This window comes from Carlito syrichta, unplaced genomic scaffold (genome assembly GCF_000164805.1).
Source record: "Carlito syrichta isolate Samal-C Ts95f unplaced genomic scaffold, Tarsius_syrichta-2.0.1 Scaffold306713, whole genome shotgun sequence".
Taxonomy (NCBI): domain Eukaryota; kingdom Metazoa; phylum Chordata; class Mammalia; order Primates; family Tarsiidae; genus Carlito; species Carlito syrichta.
The window spans coordinates 653,070-662,131 of NW_007250809.1; the positions used below are offsets into that span (position 1 = coordinate 653,070).

Sequence of the window (9,062 nt, forward strand, 5' to 3'; positions counted from 1 at the left end):
CTCCTGCTGCACAGGGCACAGGTTCCCTAAGTGAAAGCTCCATCCCCTCCGTCTCTGACACCAGCACCCCAAGACGAAGTCGTCGGCAGCTCCCACCTGTCCCACCAAAGCCCCGGCCCCTCCTTTCCTACAGTTCCCTGATGCGACATGCTGGCAGCATCTCTCCGCCCGCTGATGGAAGTGAGGGGGGCTCTCCACTGACCTCCCAAGCCCTGGAGAGCAACAACCCTTGCCTGACCGAGTCTTCCAACTCCCCACACCCCCAGCAGGGCCAACATGCCTCCCCACAGCGCTACATCTCTGAGCCCTACCTGGCCCTGCACGAAGACTCCCACGCCTCGGACTGTGGCGAGGAGGAGACGCTTACCTTCGAGGCAGCTGTGGCCACCAGCCTGGGTCGTTCCAATACCATCGGCTCGGCCCCGCCCCTGCGGCACAGCTGGCAGATGCCCAATGGGCACTATCGGCGGCGGAGGCGTGGGGGACCCGGGCCAGGCATGATGTGTGGGGCTGTCAGCGACCTCCTAAGTGACACGGAAGAAGATGACAAATGCTAGAGGCTGCTCCCCCCTCCGATGCATGCTCTTCTCTCACATGGAGAAAACCAAGATCGAATTGGGAAGGCAGTGCGGCCCGGGGGGGAGGAAGGGGGAGAAGGAAGACGAAAGGACACCATGCAGTTCCGGAGCAGAGGACGTCAAGGACAATCGGAACACCAGTCAAACCCACCCAATTGCTTTATTCCCCTTTGCAAATGGGCACTGCCATAGTTCTGCCTCTTTGCTGGGGAAAGAAAACACGGGAACGTGGAGGGTTATTCTCCCATGGGAGAAGGGACATGAGGATGGCTTTGCTTCCCCCTACCCCTTCCCACATTTCTAACAGCCGTGGAGGGATCTAACTGGCCTGTGTCAACGCTCACTGCCCTGAGAAGCCCAAAAGGACTTTTCTGGCTCCTAACTGGGGAGTAGTGGAGACCACAGGAGAGGAATCTTCTCCCTCACCAGCTCTTACGCCTCAGCCAGCACCACTGCCACCAGGGCAACTGCAACAGCATCTCACGCGTTATCCTGTGGCTTGCTTCCCCCAAAGAAGCACAGGTGAAATCAGGAGCACCAGATGCCGAGGAGAGGAGTCAGGGAGGGGAGAACTCTGCAGTGGAAGGGGTCAGGGTGCTGTGGCACCAACAGCAAGGGCTGGTCTGGGTGAGAAAAGCCATAGCCCAGCAGCCCCTACCATGAGGGAGAGGGTCAAAGAAACAGGACTGGTGGTGCTGGAGGGGTCCAGCCCCCCATTCTTGAGGCCTGTCACCCATGCACTAGGTGCTGTGTTAGGACAGGGGAGGAGGCCCCATGGGGTCCACAGAGTAGCCCAAGACTCTGGTAAGGGTGATGTTAAACGTGTTTAACAACCCCTCCGGCCAGGGCACCAACCTAAGCAGAGTTTGGTTGCAGTGCTGGAGCTCATGCTGTTCCAGGCATTGGCCCTCAAAATGCTGGTCATGGGGGAACCCTGAGAGTGGGGACAGGGTGGCAGAAGGCACCTAAGGGACTCAAAGCAGAGGCTGTTTTCCAACCAGTATAGAAACAATTCAGTATGCCTAGGGCCATACCAGCATATCCTGGCTGAACATCAGCCCTCACTCTGGTCTGGAAGGCAGGGGCCTCCCTGCCAAGCAACAAGGCCCACGCTGTGCCAAGCCCAGCGAGGCCACGTGCCCAGCCTTCCCTGCCGCTCCCCGAGCAGGCAGAACACACATATCCAAATGGGCCACCCATCACCAGGAAGGGACTTCTATAAACATGAGAAAAGCTGATAGGTTGAAACAAGGGAAGCTTCCATGAAAGAGTCTGAATTTACAGAGGCCCTCTCGTGAGGAAGAGCCTGTAGCTTCTGCAGCTGGTTTGGGGTTGAGGGTCAGTTGGTCAGGATGCTTTAAGGTGATTAGTAAATATACCTCAGCTTAGACCTGGGCTGCTCCTTCATATGGCTCTGATGGGGCCCCAGTCACTTTGAATATTTCTCTGTGCCAGGATAGGGCTTCACTTCTTCCCAGAGTAAGAGCTGAGAAGAAGACAGCCTCACCGTGTCATTCCTGATGCCCAAATGCAGAAGAAGTGAGAAGAGGAGAGCTCTTTCTTGCTAGCCAGTGCTCCTTTGGTATAAGTATATAGCTTCCTTCAGGGGAACACATCACTGGCTATATCTGGTAGAAATACACCATTCCCGTAAGTCCCTCCCAGTGCCATCACAGCAGGTGAATGGGTTCCCTGGAGAGGGTGCCAGGCAGAAGCAGATGGAACCTGGCACCCAGGATCCTCCAGAGGAAGATTCTGAGGACCCTGGCATGGAGAGCTTTGTGGATAAAGGATAAACACTCATTTTTATCTTCTTCCAGCCCAGATAGACTCCACCTCTTGGGTAGGAGCAGCTCAGCATTGTTATTTTTCTCAAGAAGGAGCCTCTTTTTTTCTTACAAAGTTCTTTTTTTCCAATTGAAATAGAAATAAGGCTTAGCTGCATCAGCCCTGAAAAGCCAAATTCATGTCGTGGCCCTGCCTTCTCTCCTGGATTTTGACGAAGCTCCATGACCCATGGTCAGCCCCTGAACCAAAGTAGTCCCAATACCGGAAGCCAGCGAGGCCAAGACAAAGCTCTCCCACTCTCAGACCCTCTTCCATCTTCATCTCCCTTTCCTACTTAGTACATGTGTGCTTAAGGGTGGCTGGGAATGTGAACTTGACTACAGCACCCTGATCCTAACAGGTGCGATCATTACTTAAGACTCCGAAGCAGGGCCTTGTATTGTTTCTAAGGTTTCCTCTACTCAGCGTCATTTCATGCCAAAGTGCTGCAACGGGCTGCTTCGTGTGCACAAAATTGCTTTTTTTCACATCGAAAATGCAGCTTTCCCTAGGGAAAGGCCTACAACAGGACGATCATTCTGAGCCAGCAAGTATATCGCATGGTGTTGGGAGAAAGGGAATTGTGGTGACACCTTATGCCATTTTAACAGTAGGAGAAATCCAAGCTGGCAAGCAATTCCCAGAAATGGAATTTACCAGCAAACAGTAGTAGGAGCACTAAATTTACTGTGCCAGGAAACCTTCCTGGATACTTAGACCCCTTGAAGTCATGCACACACACAAGTATTTGAGTCCTGAATAAGTGTGGTAAAGTGCTGCTGATGCGATTGCCTGGCCGGTTGACCACCTGTTTTTTCTAGTACCTATGAACTTACTGCTTTTATTCAACTTCCCCTGACCAAGAAATCAGGTTTCTTTTCCTTTAGCCTACATTTACTCTTCTATTAAGACCAGAAAATAAAAGAATTTTCTGTTAAGTCACAAACTCATTATCATAATCTTCTTTGGTTTCCTACTGCAGCTGAATAAATGTGAGTACCGACCTTCCCTCTCATAGCCAGCTAGGACTTTCCTGCCTAGGCAACAGGTTCTGCCTCTTCCTTTTCCCTTGAAGGAGGTCCTATAGATCTCAAATCCCATATTCTTTCTCATTAAAAATTAAATTCCATGCAAATACTACAGCCAGTGTTTGAGATACACCACATGATCAAATTTGGCCACTGGAGGTCCCCCCAGAAGGTTCTTTAGTCATAGTTCAGTTTTCCTTGCCAATATGTCTTTACTATCTTGAAATAAGAGTGAAAATGAGAGGGAGGAAGGAAGGTAAAAGAAGGGAGGAAAAGAAACCAAGGCAGATAGCTAAACTAGGTTTGTGTTTAGAGATCCTTCTCTTAAGGCTCTAGACAGACTTTGGGTGGAGAATGCAAGATCTGTCTCTTTCTCTGTGCCTCTTTCCCTCTCTCTCCATCTCCAAAAGGACAGAGTGCCAACAGGCCTTCAGACATGGGGACAGGGCCCCAGCCAAGATATCTTGCGAGTCAGGGGCAGCAAACAATTTCCAGCCCTGTAAAGGGGTTGGCCCTCTAGTGTCCCCCAGGCTCCATACAGGCTGTGAGCACAGTTGCTCAATTGCAGGGGAAGGTTACCACCTTTTAGCTGAAGAGTGTGTTTCTGTTCTGGGCTTTATTTGTACTCCCCACTCAATGTCCCTGTAGGGCACTGAAATCACCAAGAATGTTTCCCTGAAGCTGAACTCCAGATTCTGTCTTCTTTTGACTCTGGGGCCACAAAGAGAAGACCCCATATTCCACCTTTTAGTCAGCATCTCTTCCCTACACTGATCCTTTCCCCTACCATAGAGCCTACGTGGTGAGCCCGGGTGTCCTCTGTTCTCCTATCATGACTTCTATTTTGCTGCATGTTAGCATTGACCCAGCTCCTAAAATGGTTAAATCCACTCATTCCAAGCTATTTGCTGGCCTGATTGCTTCTGCCACACCCTCAGCTATGGGGAAGGCTGCATTCTAATGAAATCTGGTGATCTTCATCAGATGATTGAAACGGTGTAAGCTGTGGGAACTGTGGGGTGGGTGTGGGTATGTATGAAATGTCCACAGACTGGACAAAAGCTCCCTATAGGGAAATAAGGACTCTCCTGGCATAATGGAACAAAATCTTAAATAGTTTTGATTTTTAAAAAATCAAAACTCCGTTTTTCATTACATCTCATTTCTGAAGCCTGCTCTGTGTGTTTCATTTTTGTACACTGTGTTTCTTTAATGGGTGGAGCCAGAAACAAGTTGAGAGATTCTTTGATTTCTCAGCTCAGTTGTATAAATATTATGAGGTTATAGTGTAAAGAAAGACCAAATGTGTAGCAAAGGGGGAGAAGATACTCATCTACCTTTCAGGGATTTTTATGAGATTTGAAGGTTGAGAAATTTTCACTGCTATTTTTGTTCAGTTTCACATCTGTCATGTTCTGGGACCCTTGAAGGCCTGGCTGGGACAGCATAACAAGAATCCTGGTAAGGAGAGGCCTTGGGGCAGACTCTCTTTCACTAGCTCTCTCACCCATACTGCCAGTCCTTCCCTCCTGGATTTCAGAGCATCATGTGCCAACCAGGAGGAGTAGGAGAGGACTTTATGATGCAGGAAGGAAGGAAGAAGTGGGCCCCTTGCGAGTGGCCAGTCAGGGTACAGTGTGACTCCTGGCAAGAGTCTCTAAGGAATCAGGTCCAGGTTTGGATATCTTTAAAACATCTCCATCCTGAGACGTTTATTTTAACAAAAGCCAAACAAAATTAACTCAGGGGTTATGACCTAACCTTTGCATGAAGGTGATCAAGGAGATCCACTTTAAATAAGCACTGTCTGTGCCAGTTTCTTTACTTTCTAAACCATCTCATACATCATAGCCAGGGCTACACCAAATAGAGCAGCAACTGATGACTTCTATGCTGGCTTCAGCGGGAGGGCTCAGGTACAGACTGCTAGGGGTGTTTTGTCAGCTGTCATGTACTTACAGCTTACCTAATCAGAGTACATAGACATACCACTTGGGGGACAGAAGACTAAGAACAGAAAGAACTATCTGTGGTTTCTGGTGGCTCTCTTTGTCTTTCCTTGAATCCTTTCTGCTTTGACCTTCTGAGGTCATCCCAGAGAGGTCACACCAAGCCAAAGAGACCATTCATAGACCATCCCAACCTACCCAAAGGGTCTGAAAAGTGTCTCTGACAAAGCCAGTTGGTTGGGAAGTAAGAATGAAGCTACGGTAACATCTAATCAATGGCTGGTGAGGCTGGGGTGCCCTCAAATTGCTTTTTTTTTCGTCTTGCTCCTTCACCCACCCTCTCTCTCTCCATGCTATAAACAGGGAGGTTAGTATCTTGACCTTCTAGATGCAAAAAGATTCTATAATAAGCCATGCTACTATGTAAATATATTATAGAGGTTTGAGTTCTTATTTCTGAAGGTATGAAAGAGTTGAGCAGATCAGGTAGAAAGAGGTGCAAGAATTTATATTTGGGGTTTTTTGTTTGGTTGATGGCTGGACCTTTTATAACAGATCTGTTCTAGAACAGCAAAGAATGATAAATTTGTGCTCTGCAATGTTTCTGAATCTACTTCTCTATAGGAATTCATTTACATCAAATTTAATGATATGATATTTCAGTCAAAAATCTGAGGTTACAGTTTCATCTTTTCTCTCTGGTCTTCTTTTTGTCGTCTTTCTCCTTCTGTCTCTCTAAGTTGACCTCTGTCTCTGTCTGTCTATGTCCATGTCTCTCTCTCTTTTCTAAGGACCTAAAATATAATCTAGATTAATGAAAAACTGCCTTTCAATGAAAGCCAAGGACATAATAGAATAGATATAGAATTTTTTCAGGACATCTTTAACAAATACAAAATGTATGTCTTGATAAAAAGATAAATTTTTAAATAGTATAGTAATGTGGTAAATGAAAATAATTGGAAGTCAAAAATAATAAATTAGATTCCAGGCTTCTGTAATAATGTGTGCCTTCAGCAAACATCTCTTTCTTTACCTTGTTAAGAAATTCTAAAACTTGGCTAACTCATGAATATGTCAAGTGTTTGTAAGTTAATAGTACATATTTTAAAGGACTTAGTCTCCACAAATCGGTTTAGAAAAACCTTTACTTGCTGTATCTCACAAAGAACCTATGATTCTTGGCATTACTATAAGCATTTAAGTTTTTCTGAAGTAACTTCATGTTTAATGGAACCTGAATACAGGATTTGCTTTTATTTTACACTCTGTGCTGCCCATTTTCCCTTCTTATCAGCTCTTTAATTTTGAAAAAAATTTGGATTTTTTTTTAATCCAGGAAATTGAGTTTTTATGCTCTGAGCTACTTGGGTCATCATCTCTTTGTGAACATGTGCACCCATCATAGGTCAGTTAACACAAGCTAACACTTAGGATCTTTCCCCAGACATCTTCTCCAGCCCAGCAATGGAAATCTGAAGGGATGATCTTTTGTTTCTTTTTTCAGTTCTGCAAGTTTGTTAGAGATGGATTGCTCTCTACATTCTAGAACCAGATCCTAGAATCTGCACCAAGTAGTGCCATTTTCTCTTCGGTTCACTCAGAGGATGGCCCCCAAACTGCAAAGGAGATAAAACCAGTAAAAAAAGGCCAAATCTCAATCTGACTTGATTTGATGACTCTATATTGTTTTCTTTCCAGTATTCTGGTTTCTTATGGCAATGGATTATGCCACACAAGAACCCCCACTTACACAAATCCTTTACAGATCTTTAAAGGGGATGAGCAGAAAAAAACACCCCAAAATTTCAAAGTGCCATTAATCAGCTTCTAAAAATAAAGGTAATATGAAATGAGGGCTAAACAATGTACTATAACTGCCAGTTAAAGTATACAGTAGTTGTGATCTTAGTTACATTTGATATGGAGTTGTATAACGTTGGGCAGATCCCAGCAGATTTAGTAAAAACATAGGTATTAAATTTTAATGACTCCCAATGAGGATGTATTCTTAGCCTGCAGGCTGAACTTTAGTCAGTGTTTTTCTATCCTGATGTTTTGTGAACAAGCCAAAATTTATACAAAGCCACCCTAAGTGCTGAAATTGCAGAGGAACTTTGCTCTTGGTGCCATTAGAGAGCAGTCCAACTCCACTCAAACTGAGTCCAAGATTTGGAACGCGCCCAGAAAAACGGAGAAAAGCCTACTGCACCAAATGTGTCTGGCATTTCATAACTGTGACAACCGAGTAGAGTGTAGGAAGGCAAGCTATAGAACGAAAACAAGGTGAGGAGGAAAATATCACCAAGTCCCAGAAGAGGACGGCTTAGAGATGTATGACTTTGGATCCTCTTTCTCACTTAGATTATGAGTAAACTACTTAGCACAAGACTGGATTCAGGGTTCTCTCTGTTAAACCCACTTAGGGTCGTGGATTTGGAAGCCACAGAAGATTCATAGATTTCTGAAAATTTTTCCAAACCTTGGAGATAGAGAGTAAAGGAGATTCTTACTTTAAAGCAGCTTGAAGACAATCGTTAAAACTTCAGCAACTCTTTAATATAGTAGCACCAATAATGGAGAGATTACACTAACCTTCCTAGTGTGTGGGACAGGGATGAGCTTCATCAGGAATAGATTCCAAACTTCTGCAGGGTGCACCGGTAACTGGCCTCCAAGAACCACATGACAAGGCAGTGGACCACAGGGTCCTCAACCTCTGTCCTTTGGGACCTATGGTCAGGCCATTCCCTCCTTGATTTGCTCTTAGAGGGTGAGCATGTAAGATGAGGTCTGGGGGAGATTGGGTGCTCTGCCTCAGGCTGTTAAAATGCTGCCACCTGCATTCTAAAACGTGCAAATCAAGCCCCATGAGACACCCCCTAGGGGCAGCATCCACTGTGGCATGCCAGCCTGACACCCTTGCAGTCATGGTGTTTGAACGGCCGCCAATGCTGGCCCGCCCAGAGGACCAGTGCATCTCTCCTAAAGCCAGAGTTCAGCACTGCATGTTGACCAGGTGGTATCCTGTAATATAGATGCTCGTTTGGATCCAAAAGGAAAACCATTAAAAATGAAAGTTGAAAAACTTTAATGTTGGGGGGGTCAAAGAAAAGAATAAATAAATAAAACCTTGTTGTAAAGAATTCGCCGGCCTGATTCCCCTCACTTGACTTGTTTCTTTGCTTCTACCCAAAACTGAGATCACAAGAGTAAGATCTGACCAGGACCATCAGGGTGAGTTTGCAGCAAATTCTGCAGCTGCATTTGCTTGGGGTCTGCTCAGCCCAACCAGTTAGGAAGAATTCTGGATGCTCTCAGAGTTCCAAGACATCCTGGTCCTGGATGGTTTTATTAAAAATGCCCTCTGTCTTGGAGGAAAGAAGAAGGGAAAAAAAAAAGACTCCATACCTGCTAGTTCCCTGAAAAAGATGAGCACATTTTCTGATCAGGAAAAAATAGTGTCCTGACCTCTAGGTGAGTTTCACAAAGTAGACAGAGAATCTCCATTTGGAACAACAGGGCTTCGTGACCAGAAAAACTAAAACCAGCCTCCTCTCTGAAAAAGGGAGAGAATTACAGGGCACTAGCTCAGCTGCCAAGTTTAGAAAGGAGCTGACTCCCAAGACTCTCAGAAGATATCATGCATTCTTTCCTCCTGCCTATACTGCGCCCATTTA

At 45.9% G+C, this 9,062-nt stretch overlaps 1 protein-coding gene across 1 annotated transcript in view; it reads left to right on the forward strand.

Annotated features, from left to right (window-relative positions):
• The window catches only part of CACNA1E (calcium voltage-gated channel subunit alpha1 E), a 410,647-nt gene extending 402,119 nt beyond the window's left edge, over positions 1-8,528 (forward strand). The window contains exon 50 of the mRNA XM_008063298.2: positions 15-8,528. Coding sequence (XP_008061489.2) covers positions 15-557 — 543 coding nt within the window. The 3' untranslated portion in view covers positions 558-8,528. The remainder of the gene's footprint in view (positions 1-14) is intronic.
• The last annotated feature ends 534 nt before the right edge of the window (positions 8,529-9,062 follow it).